This window comes from Lissotriton vulgaris, chromosome 3_2 (genome assembly GCF_964263255.1).
Source record: "Lissotriton vulgaris chromosome 3_2, aLisVul1.2, whole genome shotgun sequence".
In the NCBI taxonomy this organism is placed as follows: domain Eukaryota; kingdom Metazoa; phylum Chordata; class Amphibia; order Caudata; family Salamandridae; genus Lissotriton; species Lissotriton vulgaris.
Window position 1 is genome coordinate 279,025,372 of NC_141690.1, and position 22,871 is coordinate 279,048,242.

At 51.6% G+C, this 22,871-nt stretch overlaps 1 protein-coding gene across 1 annotated transcript in view; it reads right to left on the minus strand.

The window, feature by feature from the left end:
• The window catches only part of CCDC142 (coiled-coil domain containing 142), a 138,645-nt gene that overhangs the window by 49,284 nt on the left and 66,490 nt on the right, over positions 1–22,871 (minus strand). Inside the window, exon 9 of the mRNA XM_086964351.1 lies at positions 13,962–14,076. Coding sequence (XP_086820477.1) covers positions 13,962–14,076 — 115 coding nt within the window. The remainder of the gene's footprint in view (positions 1–13,961; positions 14,077–22,871) is intronic.

Consider the following 22,871-nt stretch of genomic DNA (forward strand, 5'->3'; position numbering starts at 1 on the left):
CAACCTGATTGCAAGGATGTCCTTACACTGAGTCTGGAGAGCCTGGACACTAAAGCCAATAACTTGGCGAACCCAGATTGTCAACCCTCTGATGGCTGTCTTTCCCCCACTAATGGCTGCGATATGGTCATTTAAATATCCCAAACAATGGAGGGGGTCCACTAACCAAGTTCCAGAAAATGACAAATGTCATGATGCTCTATAAAGGTATGCCAGTCCGGAGATGTGACCTTTGACCTCAGCCCTGCAATGTTCCAAGATATCACGCTAGCCTTGATGAAGTAGGGGAAGATGTAATTTGCCCATTAGACAAGTTTGGTGATACACCTCTAGTGTCCCCCAATCCCTCAGGTGAGCGAGGTATTCTCCGTATATTCCTAGGCCCCCTGTTAGAAGTGATATGGGGTCAGAGTACCAGCGGACGTAAACCTGCAAGTAGGGGAGGTGGTATGAGATCCAAAATACAATTTGGGCTCACTTTGTAGTCAGTCATTTGCCTCCAATAGAGAACATCCTGCTAGATGTATAGGTATTTGCCAGGCGGGTTGCCTACCCCGACTACTAGGTAAGAATCGCCTAAACTGGATGGAAGAAGTTCCTGGGGGACAAGTGCAAAATTCTAAGGCGAGAAGATTTTCAGCAAGATCACATCCGGGCAGGGTAAGCTCAATATAGTATAACGGTTGAGCTACGGAGCAAAGCCGGCAAGCTCTGACAATGTCTTCCCGTATAACTGATCGACAACCCCTAACATGGCAAATACAATGGATGTCTTTATTGGTCAGCGAGTCCCCGTTTTCAATACTATTTCTAGAGTCATACTTAAATATGTTAGCCATGTAAATCTTGGGGGCATGGTTCAGGTTAGAAGAGTTCGAGTCAGCCAGCCGATGTTGAATGAATGCTTTGCAAGGAGTGTTAGGCAACGATGAGATAAAAGGTCTAGTGCAGGTTAGATGGTCTGTGTTATTACTACACTACGGTGGTCATTTTGATGGCTAGTACTAGGATAAATTAGGCACTTAGCCATCAGTAGGATTGGCGCTGGTTTATGGGCCTGGATAGACTGAGTAAGCAGTGTGGAGTCATTGGGTCAGAGGCCCTTATCTTGGGTAATTGTCTCACGTGTGATGTGATTTGTCTGGCTAGATTGGGGGGGCATTCTATCTTTGGATTAGAACTCCCTGAACTGGAGGAATCCTTTTGCAGTAAAAGATTAACCATAGAAGTAAGGCCCTCAATCATTGTTCTCATAGTCCCTATTTCTAATCTAAGGGTGTTGATAAACCAGTACATTTCTTGGGGTTCTATATTAGGATTAGGGCCTATCCCTACGTCAGGGGTCAAAGAGGGCTGGGTTGAAGGGGGCCTTGCTTCCCGTTTCCCCTCAGACGGGTCCGCCAGAAGAGAAAACCTGTTTGTACCAATAACAGCGGGACCCGGCTGTTCGCAACTAATGCCAGGAAGCTTTATGGGAAGTTTACAGGCTCTTGCAGTATCTAGTTTTCCCTTCATAATCGATAGGGTGCCCCTTTTCTAGATGGTTTATGAAACATTACTGGTGGCTAAGGCTTAAATTGGTGGGTTGGGTGGGTTTGTGAGGAGATTTGTCAGTACCGTACAGCGTAGTTGATTCACCCTCTAAAATGTCCTCACATTCACTAATGAGGGTATCTATTCGATCTAGAACCCAATTACTGCCTGCATGATTCTGGGACTTCCTGGCCTTTTTTCCTTTAGCACTCCTACCAAAAACACTTACACCACCACCCCCACCTCCACTTCCCTCCATAGATTTTCTTTTCCCAACGAACTACTCACAAAGGGGGGCAGGAAGCCGGCTAAACCCTCCTTGTGTTTTAGGGCTCAGGTCTAAGTAATAGTCAGATAACAATCAGAGTACCAAACGCAAAATAGATACAAACAATATAGTTCAAATCAGGATTATACTTGGAGGCAGCACATCACAGGGCAACAGCAGGAATGCAAGCTTAAACAGTACCTCAATGGGCAGCGGGCAGCCGTAACTAGTCCGAACTAGACCATAAAACGGTCCATAGTCCCAGAGCCAAGTGAAAGAGGGGTGGCCCAGCCCTGCCTCTTCCTGTCAATGACTTTCTTTAATCTTTGTATGCAAACAGGGTCACTGGCACCGATTAAATCGCCCACACCTCATTTGAAAGTTGTGATAAGAGCAGAACCATGTTGGCCTCTCTACATGGTTCGAAATAATCCCGATAAAAAAAAGAAGAAATACACGTTCTCACCCACTGAGCTCCCTCCTCGTAGAGTGTAGCAAACACTTGGATTCAACTGAGCAGTGTCTGAAAGGCCAGAAGGTCAGACCTTGAGAGTGGGCGATGGCTTTTCGTCCTGTTAACAGGATGCCCGATGGGTGGGCACTGAGGCTTGAGATCTGGGATAGGTTTATGTGTTTTTTATTGATCGGGGACATATCTCAGGGCAGTTTCCCAGCCCCGTCTTTCTTTTTGTGCATAGTGGCTAGAGCTTCAACCAATCCTAATGGAATTCATAATCCGCCTCACTGGCCAACCCTGGTGGTTCTATTCTTCTTGTGCATATTTTTAAAAGGACTGAGGAGAATGTAAGCGTCTCCTCCTCCACTTGCTGATGCAATCCTTCTGCTGGTAAAAGCCCTTCTGGGTTGAAGAGAGACCAATGATCCAATGTCTGTGTATGATTTAATCAACTATAGGGCTTTGCCAAGGAGTTTACCGAACAATGCTTCATGCTTGTCTACACTTTGTTCATGGACCACAGGCCTCAACATGATGCTGCCAACTATCCATCAGCTCCAAGTGCCACACGGGTCAGCGGCTTCATACATAGAGCTGCCACACCAATGACGAAGGACAAGGCCATTTCCTCTTTGCCATAGGCTGCTTCTGCTAATCTTTCTTCAGATACCACGTCAAAGAGAGGAATAATGTCATACTCATATTCACTGTGCCTATCCTTCCTCTCACCGACAATCCAATAACAGATCACCTTCATTGGAAATACTTCTTGAAATCACAGAGAAAACATTTATCTTACTCATTGCGGAGTGGGACATCAAACAGTAGTAGTGGTACAACTGATTCAAAGAAGGTGACTTCACAGTATGATCAGTGGGGGGCTAATAAACAAGCACCCTCATGGCATCACACTGTCGCCTAATCCATCATCGTCTTGTGCATCCCAATAACGAGTGTGTTCCTCTTTCTACCTCCATCTTCATCACATCCACCAGGCACAACAGAGGAGCGTAGGGAATGTTTACTTGCTTTTCCTTGCTCTGAATATTTGGTTAAAGCAGGTTGATGAACCTTAGGTGAAACGCAGCAGCTGTGGGACTGCTGGGAGACTTTGGGGCTGAACAGAACAAGGTGCGAGACTGGTCCCAGGCAACCCCTACCATATTAGTCCATAATATTTAAAATGATGACAAGGTCTCTTCTGGCAGCTGGATTACAAAGGTAGTGGATATGCAAACGCCAAAATGAAAGGAATATGGCATGATAAACTGTGAGAAGTATCTTCTCCATGGATTTTATGAAAATCCGTCCGCTTCGCACCCGGGGAGGAAAACTGTATCAATCTGGCCAGGATCTACTAATTCCTCAAGCGCAACCAACCTCTTCTTCTCTTGCTGTTCCTCTTTGTGAGAATCAGGCCACGCAGTTCTACTGCACCACAAATAGAGGCCGGTGCATCATTAGGACTGTGGAAAGCAAGGACAACCCCAAGGCCAAAAAAGCCAGTTACCATCAAAGAGATTGGGATCAAGTTGTTCACAAAGGAGAAACCTAATGAACTTATGAATGTTGAAAAGTAATCAACAAGAACTGTGCCACGGGGGGCGTGGCTTGGACGCCGATCGGGATGGCGGCGTGAGCTCGCAGCTCCGCGCGGAATCCCGCTAATTCTCCTGTTTTTCGGGACCCTAGGCGACCCGGAGACGACGTTCCTGCCCTCTGAAGTGTAAGGGGACAGCTGGACGTAATCGGTGAATCGCTGGGGGACTGCTGGCCCCGAGGAGATCGAGGGAGAGGCGGCCGAGGTGTAGTCCGGGGTGTGAAGAAAATGGCGAGGAGGTCGGACGGTCCCGAACTTCAGCCCTGAGTCCGGCTGTCGTCGAGCAGAGAGGGACCCTGAACCCGGCTGCCCAACGCACTGGGATTGGCGGCACGAAGCCCTGAGACCGGGGGACGCTGCCCGATTCACCCAGGAGATCAGGGGTTCTCGTCGACCACCGCCCTACGACTCATCCTCCCCCCACAGGCCCAGTGGGGGTGACGGAACGGAGCTCGTCCGCCTGGTCATTGCTCCTGAGACCATTGGCGGTGACATAGCACTGCCCGGTGCCCGGTGACCGGCACGGACCCACGGGGGAACCCGCAGTACGGATGGCCGGACTTGTGACGCAGCGCCCTGACATGGCGGCGATCGGAGGGCCGATGCCCGGGAGCCGCGAGGGGGACTCGGCGACATCGACCCAGCTGAATGAGAGTCCCTCCCCGGAGCTTGACCAGGAACAGCGGCTGAACCGGCGCTTGGATGCCATCCTTGAGGCGATTACCTCCACTAAGGAGGCGTTGCACAATGACATTGCCCAAGTGGCCACTGGCCTGGGGCTGCTACGCGCGGATCACGCGAAGCTGGCGGATCGGGTCAAGGATCATGACCAACTGTTGCTGGACCTGAAGCCATCGGTGGTGACCGCGGAGCACAGGATTACAGACATTTTGGCCCGACTGGACACTCTAGAGCGGAGGGCGGAGGATGCCGAAGGCCGCAATAGGCGGAACAACGTGCGGGTCGTAGGCCTGCCGGAACGGATTGAGGGGGAGGATGCGGTGGCCTACATGGAGAACTGGTTCCGCACTGTGGTGGCGCCGGAGGGGCTTACTCCATTTTTCACTCTGGAGCGGGCTCACCGGGTGCCCGCTCGCCCGCCGGGGCTTGGCCGCCCCCCCCGACCAATGGTGGTGCGGCTCCTCCACTACAAGGACCGAGACCTCCTCATCCAGCGGGCCAGGATGTCGGGCCCTTATGAGGTGGAGAACAGCAAGGTAACGATCTTTCCGGACTATACGCAGGCGGTCCAGAAGGACAGGGCATCGTTCCTTGCTGTGAAGAAGGAGCTCAGGGAGGAAGGCATTCAGTACTCCTTGCTCTACCCGGCCAAGCTGCGGATTATCATGGATGGCACCACACACTTTTTCCAGACTCCGGACGAAGTTTGGCAATGGCTTGAGTCGTACAGAGCAGGGACGGATAGGACGCACCAAAGTCGGCGAGACCAGCCCAAGCAGCCCCGGGTGCGGCAGTCACAACGCATCAGGTCCCGCAACAGGCGCCAGCGGGAGAAGCGGGAGGCTCAAATGGCGGCGGAGAAGAGGGATGCACTCGCGGCGACGGCGGCCATTACAGGGTCGCAACAGAACAGTGAACGGGCCGAAACGGACTCGGGAGGAGAGGGCAGCAGAACAGGAGAGGAACTTTCGGAGGCAGAGAGCCAGAAGGGGCCGACGGTGACCCCACAGACTTCGGATACTATTTTCTGCGGCTGAGATAGACTTGGGACTAGATCGGGACTTCATGGTAGGGTGATATCCTGTCGCTGGAGGGCGGGTTGCCGGGTGGGGGAGCTGAGTGTATCGGAGGGGATGAAGGGCGGGACGCGGGCTCCGCTAGCTGGGGTTGGCGGCGACTCACCCCCCCTAGGCCCTTAAGGTCGACTGTGGTGGAGACCACAGGGTAAGTGTGCGAGAAGTTGGATCAAGGTTTGGATGGGGGCGGCCATTGAGTTCGTGTGCTCTGTCCTGGGGAGTGGGGTTTGGGGAATGTTTCAGTTTTGGGGTTGTTTGGGGGGGGGCAACTGCATTGGGGGGATCATGGACCGTTGTTGTTTGATTCGGACTGTACGGAATTGGAATGGGGACATTACCTAATTTGAAATGCCTAACGTGGAATGTCCGGGGGCTGCGGACTATGGTGAAACGTCACAAAGTACATGCATACCTGGTACGTAGGGGGGTTCAGATAGCTATGCTCCAGGAGACTCACCTCACCAAAAAAGAGTGCGCTGCCTTGCAGAAAAGATGGCGGGGCCAGGTTTTTGGCACCACTTACTCAGCGTATGCCAGGGGGGTCTTGATCTGGGTGAGGGCGGGGATACCCTTTCAAGTGCTGAATCAGGTAATAGATCCGGATGGCAGGTTTGTAGCGGTGGAGGGGAGATTGTATGGACGGGATGTGGTTTTCTGTTGTGTTTATGCACCGAACACTGACCAAGGCCGATACTTTGATAGCCTCTCGGGGTCCTTGGCCTCTTTCCTGGCGGGTCCGATAGTGCTAGGGGGGGACTTCAACTCGATTACCGATGTGGCTCTGGATAGGTCCCATCCCCCCCTAGTAGACTCTCCTGTGCGCAGGCTGGCCGCGCACAGGAAGGACTGGCAAGAACGATGGGGGTTGCTGGATGTCTGGAGGGAGAGGCACAGGGGAACCAGGGATTACTCCTTTTATTCCGCTCTCCATGATTTACATGTCAGAATTGATTCGGTGCTTTGCGGGAGCTCCCTAGCCCCATTGATTACCCATGCTGAGTACCTTGCTAGGACGATATCCGATCATAACCCCCTGTTGGTGCATATTCAATGGCAGAGGGAGCGCTCAGTAATACCAACATGGCGGCTTCGTCCGGAGACGCTAGAGGATTCTGTGTTCGACGATGCGGTCCGGCAGGGCATTGATAGTTATTTCGGTGCGAATGAAGGAACGGCGACGAGTAGGTCTACTGAATGGGATGCAATGAAAGTGGTGGTGAGAGGGGTGTGCTTGGGCAGGTTCTCGAATGCTCGAACGACTGTGCTGAATGACTTAATGAAAGCGGAGGAAACTTTGAGGGACCTGGAGCGCCGCAGGCCAACTAGGCCAGGTCTACAGGCCCAGTTATTGGAGGCGAAGGAAGTGGTAGCCGCGGAGACGGAACGTTTGAGATGTTATGACTATAGGCAGTACATTATCAGGGCACACGCAGAAAGGGACAAGGTGGGTACCCTCTTAGCCAGATTAGCTAGCCCGGAACTTAGGGGTTGCCCGATCCTCAGCATTACTAACGCGCAGGGAGAGATGGTGTACTCCCAGGCAGCTGTACTGGACCGCTTTAGGGGTTACTATGAGGAATTGTACCGGAGTCAGTTGGGAGTGGGGGCTCAGGACATCGTGGAGTACCTGGGGGAGAGGCCGCTTCCGGTCTTGGACGAGGACGACGCGAAGGACCTGGGTAGCCCGATCACGCTTACGGAAATTCGAGTGGCTATCAAACATATGGCCCGTAACAAGACGCCCGGGGTGGACGGACTCCCAGTCGAGTTCTATCAGCACTATGTAGACGCTCTGGCGCCCAGGCTGCTGGTGGTGTATACGGAGGCCTTCGAGAAGGGGGCATTGCCTGGCTCCATGCGGGAGGCCTTGATAGTACCACTCCTCAAGCCTGGCCGGGATGCCGCGGACGTGAGGTCTTATCGCCCGCTGTCCATGCTGACGGTGGACTATAAGATCCTGAGTCGCATCCTAGCCACTAGATTGGCCCCGCACATGACGGGCCTGGTGCACAGGGATCAAGCCGGGTTTATACCCACGAGGAGCACGGCGATGAATATCCGCCGCCTGGTGGGAATAATGGACGCCATCTTGGATGGGGAGGGAACGCCGGCGGTTCTGTCCGTGGATGTCGAGAAGGCCTTCGACAGTTTGGAATGGCCTTTCTTGGATGGAGTGCTGGAGCGGTTCGGCATGGGCGATGGGTTTCGAAGGTGGACGAGGGTCTTGTATACCTCGGCGACGGCGAGAGTTCGATTGGGCGGCTTGGTATCTGCCGCGTATCCGGTGGGCAGGGGAACACGACAGGGTTGCTCTCTCTCCACTCTGTTGTTTGCCCTGGCGATGGAACCCTTGGCGGTCCATGCGAGGTCAGGCGACCGATACGCGGGAATAGTGAGTGATGGGCAATGGCATTATATATCGCTCTATGCAGATGACCTGCTCCTGTACCTAGCTGACACTTCGGGGGCACTGGCTGGAGCGATGGATCTGCTGTCCGAGTTCGGCCGACTGTCGGGCCTTAAGGTCAATTGGGCAAAGACCTGCGTGTTTCCGCTGAGAGCGGGATCGCCAGCCCCTAGCAGCGACTTGGGTGTGGCATGGGAACCCTCTTGCATCACCTACTTGGGGGTCCGCATTTACCACTCGGCTGCTGACCTTTTGGAGGGTAACATTGGCCGTTGTGTCCGGTCACTGCGGGGTAGCTTGTCTTTCTGGTCGACCCTCCCGCTGACAGTCCTGGGCAGGATAGCATTGTTGAAAATGGTGGCGCTCCCCCGCTTCCTTTATTATTTCCGAACGCTACCTGTCTGGATTCCCCAAGGGGTGTTTAGGGAACTGCGGTCACTGATTATTGGCTTTCTGTGGGGGCATGGCCGTCGCAGAATAGCCTTGAGCACGCTACTTCGCCCCAAGCTGGAGGGGGGCATGGCCGTGCCCGACCTTGAGCTGTATTATCTGGCGGCGCAGTTGCAGGTCCTTACGCAGAACGTAGCCAGGGTGTTCCGGGGGCCGGAGGAAGACCGGGGTCGGGGGATACAGCGCCACGTGCTGTCGTACATCATTATGCAGCAACGGCTCGAGTTACGGGCCCTCACCATGGAGGAGCGGACGCTCCGGCTGTGCTGGCAGAGGAGCCTTCGGAGAGCGAGGGCATCACGGCCTTATGCCCCGGAGATCCCGATCGGGATGTTAACGGCTTTGCCGCACGGAGGGGATTGGTCCCCGTTGATGGACTGGGAGGACGCGGGTTGCAGGTGGTGGGTGACTTGTATATAGATGGGGCGTTGGCGCCGTTCGACGTGCTCCGGGACCAGTTCGGACTGCCTGAGGGGGGCTTCCTCCTACACGCGGCTGTAGTGGCTGCCATGCAAAAGCACTGGAAAGAGGGGCTCCTGGAGCCCGCGACGACTATGGCATGCCAATATGTGGTGATGGCGGCTGGTACATTCAAAGCTGTGACGTGCCTCCATAATAGGATGCTGAACGAAGGGCTGGAACCACTCCATGGGCTCAAAGCTAAATGGGAGGGGAGCGTTGGCCGGCCCATACCGGATACGGCATGGGGCCATATCCTGCGACGCACGTGGAAGGGCACCAGGAACGCACGCTTTCAGCAGGTCCATTTTTATGTGCTCCATAGGGCCTATTTAACTCCAGAGAAACTGCAGCGGCACTTTCGGGTGCCGGATGCCTGTTGCCCCCGGTGCTCGTCCCTGGGGGCGGACATGGACCACTTGTTTTGGGGGTGTCCACAACTGGGATCTTATTGGGCGGAGGTAGGGGAACTCCTGAATGAAGTGACTGACAGGGAGGTAGAATTCGACATGGCGGCGTGTCTATTGCTCTGGTTCCCGCATACTAAGCACACCAAGGTGACAAGTAAATTCATAGATCTGGGCCTGATATTGGCTCAAAGGGATATATCGTGGCACTGGAAGGCCAGGGGGGGTCCCTCACTGCGTAGATGGAAGAATGAGCTGCTGCGATGGTCTGACTGCGAGAGCGTGCTCCGGATGAAGCAAGCAGTGAAGTTGGGGAATGAGAAAGCTCTGGATGCGGCGCGTGCATGGGAGTTAGTGGTACAGGCTCTGCGTGATGCTTTGGTTGAGGATGAGGACGGCGAGGACTAAGCCGCTGGACACCGCGGGGCGAACACAGAAGTATCTCACTACGTACTGTAGTGGAACCATCCAGTTCAGTAGAGCGAAGCACACACCTTAGCAGTTGCCAGGGGGGGGGGGGGGGGGGGGGGCGTTGGGGGGGTTAGTTGTAGAGGGGCTTGGGGAGGGCCGGAAGCCATTGGAGGGTTGCTGGGGGAGGCCTTGGAACTACTGGGACAGGGGGTATGGAGTGGCGGGCAGACTGATTGGGTGGGACGGCCTGGCACGAAGGCCCGAATAGCCTAGAGTAGGCCCCGACGGGGGCACTTACGTTGATTCCACGGAGATGGCTGACGGGAATGTTGTTGCGGGTGGGGGGGTAAAAGCAGATACGTAAAACGACCTTCCGCCAGGGTCCCAATGGGACGTACACTGTGTTGTGTTCCTCTCGAGCGATCTGATATGCCGCCCGGCCTCCGGGATGCGGGCTGAATGGCTGTGTACAACTGTGAACTGTCATTGGACGGGGGGAGCCCACAAGTGCACTGGCTGTTTACCTTTTCCTGCTGTTTATAACTCTGCAATAAAAATATAATTAAAAAAAAACAAAAAAAAAAAAAACAAGAACTGTGCCACTCATGAGGAATATGTCAAAAGAGGATGCTTGAAGCTGGTTCTTTATGCGATTTGTGAATAATCGAATATACCAGGCAAAGAGTCCAGGCATTCCCTTACTCATGGACAGGGCTTGCTATGGAATCCCAAAGTGCTCTATTAGAGGGTAGTGCGGTCGAGCAGCCTCAGGTTAACCACAGAGGAATGGAAGACATTTGTAAAATACACACAATGATTAAGAAAGGACAACACAACTGAAGGAGATTCACACTAATTTATAAAAATAGCAAGAATCTTTATGCATGTTTAGGCATCAGAGAAAAAGCGTTCAGGTACGTATGTGTTAAAATATAAATTCTTTTCACTTTAAAAAGTGGACCCTGCAATTTCTGTGTTCTGCAATGTTATCCTATGGAGGAAGAACAGGTTCTTCAAACAGGTACAGTACATATACTTATAGGACCAATTTCCAGCAGTTAAGGTGAGTGGTGGGCAAGGTCCAAGGCAGCACCAACAGAACACCACCAGCGGCACGAGGTGCGGGGTGCTAATCAGCATCGGGAGACCAAAGCGTTTCAATACAGATCAGTCTCCGTAAAAAGAGGCTGCAGGCTCTGGTTAGGAAACCAGTCGGGCTGAACCAGCAAGTGGGCTCTGGCTTTGCAATGCTCGGGGACCCCTTTGGTCCTCTTCTCTAAGGCCCTGGGGCAACGGGTTCAGAGGTGTCTTTAGGCGTCAGGTGTTTGCTTACCAGAGCAGTTGTAGTACAGAAGGCCTGGGGCAGAGGCTGCAGGCGATTTTGGGGAGTCCAGGAGGGGTGAACCCATAACAGACTCGCGCTCTGGAGGGCTGGGAAACCTTGTTGGCACAGTTGGCCCACTTCAACTTGGGCCAGAGACGACAGTTACAGTGGTTTGTTCAGGTGTTGGGTTTAGGCAGTTCCGTTGGCCTTTTTGGAGTTTCTGCTGAACAGGCCAGCCATGCATTAGAGGTTTGAGTCTTTTTCAAAGGCAATCAGTCCTCCCGAATTTCTAGGGGATACAGCTGCAGTGCAGGTCGACTTTAGTGCAGTTTTCAATTAGGGCTGCAGACAGACAAGCGGGCATGGGCCAAGTCAGGGGCTTTCTTCAGTCTTCTCTGCTTTTGCAGCTATTCGGTGTCCTCTCTCTTCTTAGGTTGTCAGGATCTGCTTCTCTTGTGCCTACGACTCCACTTAATACTGAATTTATGCAGGGTAGTAGGATTGCAGGGGAGTAGTGACCCTTCAGGTCACTACTCCCCCTACATGACCACTTGCTGTGGGACGTGGGCATAACCCTGTCCCAGAATTCCTAGGTATGCCATCACAAAAATGGTTACCTCGGAAAAATCGTGACCACCTAGCCTGGGGGTGGCACACTTATCTGAGTTGCTAATTTTCCCACCTGTCCAGGTGCCAGGAGGGCTCTGGACACAGGGAGTGGCTTCCTCTCCTCTGAGGGGAGCCACATTTGCATTCCAAAGGCAGCGGCTCCTTTCAAGCTTGCCAGCAAAAGGAGGCTAACCAGCAGGTAATTCTGTGGGAGGGGTGTTACACCCTTTTCCCGGACAGGCTTTTGTTCCTGATCTCTTGAGCGAAAATGGCCCTCACTCTAAGAAGTCAGAAACTTGTCTGGAGTGTCAGGCTGGCAGAATCCAGTAAGCAAGCACACCAGAGGCAGGTAGGTTTTCAGGGGCCAACTCTAAGGTGCCCTCTCAGAGCATGTTTTGATAAATCCAACATCAGTGTGGTTTTTTTCAATGCAAGATTCCTGGTACCAAACATCCCGATTTTCAGTGAAGCCGACATGTAGCGTGGGAACTTATTTTCATCAGAGTTCGTTACATGGTTTAAGATGGCTTCCTTGGGCACTTGCAGTAGCAGCAATGGAACTGACCGGCACAGCGGCACATCTGCTCATGCAGGAATGCCTTCCAGGCTTCCCTGATCACCCGCACTGGCAGCAATGGAACTGACCGGCACATCTGCTCATGCAGGCATGCCTTACAGGCTTCCCTGGTCACCCGCAATGGCGGCAATGGAACTGACCGGCACATCTGCTCATGCAGGCATGCCTTCCAGGCTTCCCTGATCACCCGCACTGGCAGCAATGGAACTGACCGGCACATCTGCTCATGCAGGCATGCCTTACAGGCTTCCCTGGTCACCCGCAATGGCGGCAATGGAACTGACCGGCACATCTGCTCATGCAGGCATGCCTTACAGGCTTCCCTGGTCACCCGCAATGGCGGCAATGGAACTGACCGGCACATCTGCTCATGCAGGCATGCCTTACAGGCTTCCCTGGTCACCTATACTGGAACTGACCAGCACAGCGGCAGATCTGCTCATGCAGGCATGCCCTTATATGTAGTACTAAGCACCCTGCCTAGGGTTTGTCAGGTCTGCTGTAGGGGTGACCTACAAATTTCATATGCAGTTGTAGTGGACATGGCACACAGGGATGTGTGACATGTTGTTTTTTCACTTTTGTCTCCACCAAGACACCCAGCCTGCAAGTACAGTCGTGCACGTGCTCGGGGAGGAGTCCCTTAGGGTGGCACAATTCCTTCACAGCCATTAGGGACCCTCTTTAGTACCTCCGTCCCTCGGTACCAGGGTACCATTTACTAGGGACTTACCGAGGATGCTAAAGGTTTCCCAATTGGGGGAACAATCGTACAGTTTTGGGAAAGAGCTCTGGCACTGGGGATCTGGTTAGCAGGAACCCATTGCACTTCCAATTGAAATCACACCATGTACCAGTGGGGGCAACGATGTCAAAAAGGGGCACTTTCCTACAGAGGGGCTGCTGTTGATAATGTGACTGATGACAGTGTCATGGACCACAAGGTTACTGGCAGAAAGATCAACGATAACAGTATTGCTTAAAAGGCAAATGTCAAGAAGAAATTTGTAGATTTACATGTTCTACCATGATTTGCTCTCAGCAGGGAGGGCACGATTTCCACTGAAGAGGACCTGATCGCTTCAGAAACACTCATGAGTTTATCCGTTAGGTGGAATATCAAAATGTTTCTGGTCTTGAGTCTCAAATGTCAAAAGGTTACAGTGTTATATCAGTGAGTTCTTTCAGGCTCTAAGAATCTCTAACTTTAGGTCATTTGTGATGTGTGTGAAGGATGAGGAAACAGCCACTACATTGGCTGGTAATGGTTCGGCTCAGAGAGGTACATAGTAAATTTCTTAGGTACTCTGTCTCCAGTTTACTAAACATAGTATCCTCTTATTGGGGGCGATCATACCCTGTAGAGAGAAAGGTGCTGCCGTCCAGGACAACCAGAAATATATGCAATTTCTATTGAGTCTGACCATCTCAAGCTGGTATCTTATCTTATATTACATTGATTATGAGCCTGCTTTTTTCGTTGTATGAGTATTTAGTTATCACTATTAGTCACAAATAGAAATTGTGTGATTGACAGATGTATTTGTTTCTCTCCCTGGTGAAGATCTTGCTGTGCCACTGGATTTTCATCTAACTGGTGCACCATTTCATCTCGTCTGCATCAAAAGAAAATCAGTAACAGTTTCTGGATTCCAAATTGTCTAGAATCACAGTTTTTCTTCACATGGTCCGCACGGATTACCTGACTGAAGTCGCAGCCTCCAGTGCTTTCCTGCTGGCATATTCTGAAGGAAGAGGTCTGCTGACATCCTCCGGCAGTCATCGGAAAACAGCTGCAGCACCTCCGATGAGAACCTCTGCAAAAGACAAGGGTGGATCCTTCAATGCCAGCATGGCTACTACACTGTATACTGAATGTCAACAAACTTGAACCACTCCACATGATTGCACTAAAACATATTTTAAATTCAATTCCTTTCCTTTGAAAGGTGACATTGTTTTGTTGTCTACTTATTTAAGCAATAAGCAATGTCAGAACCCACACGTCATCATACAATCCATTGTGGAAATGCTGTAATGGGAGCAGAGACCGCAAACACATTCTTCATTTTAAAGTGAACATATTATTATGTTTCACCTGCGCACAGTTGTTGAAGGAATTCTTGAGTACAATATCAATATGAACAGCAGGCGTTGGGTCAGTGTCTTTTTATTGTTGGTCTCATTTGTTTGCTGATTCTTTGAAGGCCTTTCTCCTCCTTTTTGTGCATATCAGATACCATCAAATTCATTTTGGATGAGGGCAAGAGGGCGGTGCTGATCCTCTTATACCTGTCAGCAGCGTTTGACTCGATCTCACATAAAATCCTGCTTCACAGATTAAGATCGTGGCATATCAGATCAGGCCTTGGCATGGACAAACAGGACACAATCAATCGCGCTGGGACCTTTCATGTCACCTGTACAAGTCATCACCACAGGGGTGAGTCCACTGCTGTTTAATGTATATATGGCCCCTCTTGTCACTCTGATCTCTAATTATGGGATCAAGAGCACATCATACGCCGACGATGCCCAATTGATCCTTTCCCTGGATAAGACCTCCACTAATGTAGAGGCAAACTTTAAAGCCTGTCTGACGGCTGGGTTGCAATGGATGAAGGAATACCATGTTTGTTGCAACACCAGCAAGACAGAAATCTTACCGATAGGGAAAGACAATGCCTTCTGTCCAAAGGATTGGTGGCCAGACGACACCACAGCACTGCCATCAACTGTAGAAATGGCCAAATACCTAGGCGTGTGACTCTGCCCTTGCCTTCAAGCTCCACGTCTTGAAACTGACTGGGACATGTTTTGGGTTCATAAAAACCTTGAGGAAATTTTTTAACTTGATTCCCCTAGTAGCCAAAAAGACGGTAGCAGTAGCCCTCATATCATCCAGACTGGTTTACTGTAATAGTCTTCTTGCAGGTATTAACAAATCTATCCTGAGGAGACTTCAAGTAGTCCAGAATGCGGTGGCCAGACTGGTCTTAGGATTACCACGCAGGGCGTCAGCCTCGGTTGCATTGAAGACCCTTCACTGGCTCCCGGTCTGTAAGAGGGTCCTGTTAAAACTTCTTTTGACAACTTACAGAGCTCATCGTCACCTAGGCCCAGGATATCTTTCAGCAAGATTTAGGCCTTACATTACGGCAAGAACGTTAAGGTCAACCACAGCCAACCTGCTTAGTGTTCCAGCATTTCGGCTAGTCACCAGAGGCGGAAGTTCAGCGACAGTCTTGGGAGCTAAAGCCTGGAACAGCATGCCCAATGAGCTCAGAGCCATAGAACATGAGGGGCAGTTCAGAAAACAGCTAAAGACATGGATCTTTGGTCTACCACTGACCTCTTGCCAAAAGCTCATTTAGACTCTTGTCACCCACTCAACTTGTTGTTGATAGCGCCAGGAGACTCCGTTAGGAGTGGCAGTTATCGCTTTATAAATTCGCTTTTCATTTAATTTAATTCAATTTCATTTCATTTCATATTCCTCACATGCTGAATATCTTTTTTACCATCGACTTGATTGGATGACTTGTCTTCTTCCAGTGCTCACATTTAGAGAATGGAATGGTTACTTACCAGTAGGAGTAGTTTTACAGCTTGAAGAATTTTCTGGATTGCCATGCTGTGCATCATTGGTTGGTCCGGAATATCTTTGTTTATTTTTTTTGTGTTGGGCGCAGTCGACCATTCTGTGTGACGTCAGACGGCACCCTGGAGGTCGTTGTGCATGTCAGCCATCTTCGGATTCTTTTTTCTCACTGTGTTTTAGGCTATAGTCCTTTAGATGGTTCTTCAGATAATTTTTAATCATATATGTCTTCCCAGCCTGTTGGTACTCCTTGTAGGGGAGGTTGGGTAGGTCGCATGTGAATCGAGAAAATTCTTCAAGCTGCAAAACTACTCCTACTGGTAAGCAACCATTGCGCTTTGCAGCGTGAATCCTTTTCTGGCTTCACATGCTGTGCATCAGATTATGTAGGAGTTTCTCCCATCTGGGGAGGCTGTGGTAAGAGGAATACCTTGCAAACAGGGATAGAAGTACTTTCTCTCCAATTTGCTCTTCCTCATTAATTTGTATGTCCACACTATAATGCTTGGTAAATGTGTGTGGTGAGGCCCATGTGGCTTCTGCACATATAGTGTCTATGGGCACATTGGCCATAAATGCCAGAGTCGCTCCGTTCTTCCTAGAAGAGTGAGCTGTTGGTCGTACAGTTAAATCTTTGTTAGCGGTGGTATAGCATAGTTGGATGGCTTGGAGTATCCATCGTGAGTTTGTTGCCAATGTGACTGGCGTTCCTTTGTTTGCATATGCATAGGTAACAAACAACTGCTTGGTCTCATGGGTTGTTTAGTTTTTTTGTAAGGAATACAGTGGTGCTCTCCTTACATTCAGGGTATGAAGACTTTTTTCCCCTCTTGTTTGTCGGTTTTTGAAGAAAACCGGAAGGAGAATACTTTGATCTAAGTGATATTTAGATACCACTTTTGGTAGGAACTGTGGGTTTGTTTTTAAAATAACCTTGTCCTCGTGGACTTGCATGTATGGTTCCTGTATGGGTAACCCCTGTAACTCACTCACTCTTCGCAAGGATGTAATGGCAATGAGAAAGGCGGACTCTAAAGCTAAGTGTTTGAGTTCTGCCTTATGATTGGGCTCAAAGGGTTTTGTCATAAGTTGTGTGAGCACTGTATTTAGGCTCCACATGGGAACTGGAGCTGTTCTAGGTGGAGCAATTCTTTCAGATCCTTTAGAAATAGCTTTATGACAGGTCTTGTGAAGAAACTTGTGCATGTTTTCTCCCTTGTGTACGCTACGATGGCAGGGAGGTGCACCTTTAAGCTTGAGTAGTTGATGTGACTGTCTAGGAGATGAGTTCGATATATGATCATTGTTTGTGTTTTGATAGTTTTTTAATTTTTTAATTTTTTTTATTTTTCTAAAAACCTTTAATGAGACAGATCAAGGCAGACACAGTACAGCGTATAATATCACAGTGCAATACATAAAAATAAAATAAAAGGTAGAACATGCGCTCCATGATAAATTAGCTTCATTTGACAACGCAACGAATAGGAGTGAAAAGAATATCACGGCTCCATCACAGCAATAACCCCAACACAGGGGACAAGTCAGAACTAGCCTCATTGGCTGACAAGGGACCAGAGAGAAGGGGTCAGAGGCACCAACTACAGGGGGGGCGATGCAGTCACTGGCCAGCACCGGCGGCCGCCGCGGACTCAGGGCCGGCGGGGAGCGCGGGAGAGGCAGTGCCACTAGGTTGGGAACGGGAGAGGCGGTAGGCAATGAGAGGGCTCCAGATATCAACAGGACGGGACTTAGCAGGCATTAAATCCCAGAACTCCGACAAGAGAGTCTGGCATCGAGAGGCATCTTCGAACCAACTTTTAACCTTGGGAGCCGGCTTACGACCCCAGCACATGGCCACCCTGCGCCTAGCAAGGACCAGAAGCATTGCAATCAAGCGGTGGGAGGAGTCAGGGCAGAACTTAACAAACCCTAGGAGGCACAGAGGTGGACCAGGCTGCACCGACGCCCCAGTGATGTCAGAAATAGCAGAACAAACTGCCCTCCAGAACTACGAGGCCTTCGGGCAAAGCCAAGCCAGATGGGCGAAGTCCGCCGCAGGAGCGGCACAGCGCATGCAATTATCACCAGGAAGGAGCCCGAGCCTATGGAGCTAACCTATGCAGACACTTAAAATGGATCAAGCGAAGCTGGTAGTTCGGTGACAGTTTCCTCGTTTGATTACAACAATAAAGCCAGTCCGCTGGCGAGATCTCGGCTCCAAGATCAGTTCCCCATGCCTCCCGAGCGCAATCAGAGGTGATGGTAACGGACACCAGAGTAAGAGCATAAAGTTTGGTGACCAATTTGTGTGGGGACGAGGAGGTGTAAATGAGGTCCAGAGCGGGCAAACTGGCTGGGGGTCGAGGGAAGGTGGAATGAAGCTTCCGACACGTCGCACGTAGCTGGTAGAACAGGAGCGTGTCCCTAGGCCTCGATGTGTCAGGAAGCGTAGAAAAGGTGTCCTCCGGATAGAGGTCCGCCACCGTCGCAAGCCCCAAGTGTGCCGCACTCCTGGACATACTGGAGGCCCGAAGGGAGGGAAAATACTGGTGGTTGATTATGGGCACAGATTTAGCGGAGAGCAAGGGGACATCAGACAGCCGCCGCAGGCCAGACCAGGCGCATCGAAGCGTTGCAACCGCGTCTACCTCAGTTCAAAGGCGCGCTGCGGGCGCGAACAAGGCCGTGGACAGAGGCTAAGGGGAAGCCAAATCCCTCTCAACCGCAACATGAGGCTGGTAGGGAGGCGGGTGGATCCAGAAATGCAGGAAACTAGCCTGAGCGCATAGTGCATATAGCTTAAAGTCTGGCGCACCCATTCTGCCAGCAGACATGGGGAGAGCAAGAATCTCGTAAGCTATTCTTGGTTGCTTACCTGCCCAAACCAGTGAAATAATTAGAGAGCGTAATTTGCGGAAAAAGTGCGCAGTAAGGGGGATGGGAATATTTAAAAACAAGTAAAGGAATTTTGGAAGTACCACCATTTTGGCGATGGCGATGCGACCCGCCAAAGACAGCAGGAGCCTACTCCACGATGGAATCCTGGATTCCAGCCAGTCCACAGCGCATCCGAAGTTCGATCTCCACAGTTCGTCCAGATCTCTGCTGAGCCAAACTCCCAAATATCGCATTGGGCCGGAGGCCCAGACAAAAGGAAAGTCAAGGGGAACATGCACCGTGGCGTCAGTCAGTGGGAAAAGTAGCGACTTGCTCCAGTCTACTTAAATGCCGGACAGCCCACCAAACCAAATGATTTCACGAACGAGGGGGATAAGGTTCTCTTGGGGGTGACAGACATAAAGCATAATGTCGTCCGCATACATTGAGACAAGTAAGGCACAAGACGAAAAACCAAGGCCCCTGTGAGTATGGTGCTGCCGTAGCCTGGCAACTGGGGGCTCCATTGCTATAGCAAAAAGATTAGGCGAAAGTGGGCACCCTTGACGCGTGCCACAAGCGACGGCAATAGGGTCCCATACCTGGCCATTAATGCGGAGACGTGCTGTAGGGCTGGTATACAAGAGTTTAACGTTGCACAGGAAGTGGTTGCTAAAACCCATGCGTGGCAAGATGTAGAATAAAAAGGGCCACTCAAGCGTGTCAAACGCCTTGGTGGCGTCAAGTAAGGCAGCCACGGCCGGTAGGGTAGGGTTGATTTGATGCAATACCGAGAAAATCGTACGGAGGTTGTGGGAGGTCGCCCTCCCAGGGATGAAACCCAATTGATCGGGAAGAGCGATGGTAGGCATAAGTAAGAGAAGACGGGAAGCAATCAACTTGGCAAAGATTTTGTTGTCGATGTTTATAAGAGATAGGGGACGGTAGGAATCACGACGGTCAGGGGATTTATCGGGTTTAAGAAGGAGGGTTTACAACGCCTCGTGTAGGGAGGGCTGAAAAGAGCCAGAATCGAACAAATCGTTATACATTGCAGCGAGATGTGGCTCAAGAAGACCGGCAAAAGTCTTATAGAAAGAGGCCGGCAAACCATCTAATCCAGGGGCCTTGTCTCCGAGCAGACTGTTAATGGCTGCCAATATTTCCGCTCTGGAGAATGGTTCATCAAGAAATTAGCGATGATGGTCTTCCAACCATACCAGGGCGATGGAGTCGAAGTATTGGTCAAAGTCCACTCGCGGCAGGGGTGCGCCAGCGGAGTAGAGTTGCGAGTAAAAGTCAAGGAAACGGGACTTGATGACCTCCGGGGAGGTAGTCCTGTCCGAACCGCCGTCACTTAATGCCGTGACCACTGGAGTCAAGCTATCCTGGCTGAAGACGGCTGATAGCCAGAAACCGGTCCTAGGATGCTTGATTCCGGTCCAGGAAAGACATGGCTAGGCAGTTCGGGCTGGACTGTTCCCATGAGGCACAGGGTCAAGGCTGATTTGCATATAGCCATGTCTGAACTGGGGTGGCAGAGTGGGTAAAGAACGGTGATGGATTAAACCCAGATCTTTTGACTGGGTGTGAGTGTTTGATTGATTCAGATGCTCCGTCCATCACCACCCCCTTTTGTACCGCTTTTGGCCACCATAAGTGTGGCAGGGTATGCTCAGACGTGAGTCCCTTGCTCACTTTGCCACTGGATTCAGGCAAGCCGGGCTGAAGACGGCTGGAATGCCAGAAACCGGTCCTCAGTAGCTTGTTTCTGGTCCAGGGAAGACATGGCTTGGCAGTTCGGGCTGGACTGTTCCCATGAGGCACAGGTTCTGACTGATTTGCATATAGCCATGTCTGAACTGGGGTGGCAGAGTGGGCTAAAGAACGGTGATGGATTAAACCCAGATCTTTTGACTGGGTGTGAGTGTTTGATTGATTCAGATGCTCCGTCCATCACCAACCCCTTTTGTACCGCTTTTGGCCACCATAAGTGTGGCAGGGTATGCTCAGACGTGAGTCCCTTGCTCACTTTGCCACTGGATTCAGGCAAGCCGGGCTGAAGACGGCTGGAATGCCAGAAACCGGTCCTCGGTAGCTTGTTTCTGGTCCAGGGAAGACATGGCTTGGCAGTTCGGGCTGGACTATTCCCATGAGGTACAGGGTCAGACTGATTTGCATATAGCCATGTCTGAACTGGGGTGGCAGAGTGGGCTAAAGAACGGTGATGGATTAAACCCAGATCTTTTGACTGGGTGTGAGTGTTTGATTGATTCAGATGCTCAGTCCATCACCACCCCCTTTTGTACCGATCCTGCGTAGCGGCATCCTCGGCATCCGAACACCCTGGATTCGCCATGCATCAGTCGGGAGTCATGTGAGTCAACACGGGCCTTGACCGAATCCAGCCGGGCAGAGAGCTGATCAAGTGGGGTCGCGATGCCAGTCACAGTCGACTTGACGTCCAGCATCATGGCTTTCAGATCATCGTCGCGGCCGAGGGCGGTATCCAACGTGGCAGCAGAATCAGCAACCTCAGAGCTAGCTCCGTCCTGACGAGAGGAATGCCGGAGATCAAATGCAATCTTGGGCTGTTTGAGACCCAGCAGGCAGAGCGTGGCCAGCAAGAGGCGGAGACCAAACAGGAGGGAAGGCAGTCAGCGGGCCTCCAGCGGCCAGGATCACAGGGCGGAAAGCAACGTGTCAAGACCACGCAATGAGAATGGCCAGGGACTGAAGAGGAGGCTCCCAGGGCAGTGTAAGAAGACAGGGCCACCAAGACTTAAGGACAATCCAATAAAGCAGCGAGGCTGCAAGCACGAGCACCCCCAGGCACCACCAGCAGTGTGAGGAAGGTAGCAGCCCAGATGATGGTCCCAGGCAGCCCAACAAGGCGCCCAAGAGGCAGGAGATCAGGACCAGGAGAGGGTACCACGTGAGCGGGCAGCTGACAGTAGGAGCCGGTCGGAGCACAACACTCTCAGAAACAGTTAAGATACTCCAAGATGGGCCGGCTAGGCACAAGCGGTACAGTCCCAGACAAACAGTGATATGCAGTGCCCACACCGCCCAGCACAAGTACCAGGAGAGGAAGAGGGGACCAGCGGCAGCCCCAACCTACAGCAGGAGCCAGGAGGATGACTGATGGAGGGCCAAACCCAAGGCTGGCACAGGGGACCCTGCGATGGGAAGGCACCCCCAAGGCATGCGCCCAGGGCAGGGAAACACAGCCGTAGGATACAGGCGATGGGACACAGGGAGAAAGCCTGCTCGGGCACAGGGATCAAAAGAGGCTAGCGGGAGAGTCCTGGGAGAAGACGCGGCCCTGCAGCGAAGATACAGCAAATCCCAGGACTGGCTAGGCCCCAGCAGAGGATGAGCAGGGCAAGCAGCACCACAGTGGCAATGCAGGCAGGAAGGCGGTCGCTGGAAAAGGCCGCCAGCAGTCACACGGCAAACACAGTGGGTGCCCCAGGCAGGAGTCACAGAATGCTCAGAGGGCCAGGCGAGCAGACAGGAACGAGCAGGAGGCCAAAACGGGGCTCAGCACAGGACAGACACTGGAGCGGCAGGAAGCACCTCAGAAAGCCACCTCTGCAAAAGCCCACAAGGCCGCAGATGCCAGATGTTGCGGCAAGATAGTCAGGAGGACAGTCACGCCAGATAGTCACGCCTAGTGGTGGGGAGGGAGCACGAGGTCACCCCAACTATTATAAAATCCAAAACTCTTGAGTATCTGGGCCTCAATCACCATGCAAGCTCTCCGTTGTTTGACGGTTCTAGTGATGCCGACTGTACCTTAAATTTCACAGATTGGAGTATCCACTAGATTGAGTGTTTTTAGGTGCATGGAATGGAAGAAACACCCCAGCAGTTCATAAAGTGGGTACCTTTTAATCCTAAGCCCCTGTATCCCTTCATCAGCTTCCTCCTTTTCCTAAGGAAGGTAGGTCTATTCCTACGACTGGCTCCTAATGTTGTCCCTGCCTATAACAACGCAGTTTATATTCCACCCTAGAGAACTTCATTCTGTCTACAGCTTACCCTGATGGGTCAGAGGACAGTATTGGTAAACCATGTGCAAGCCTGTGAAAGAGGTTTACGTTTGTTCTGTAGCTAAAATGAAAACCA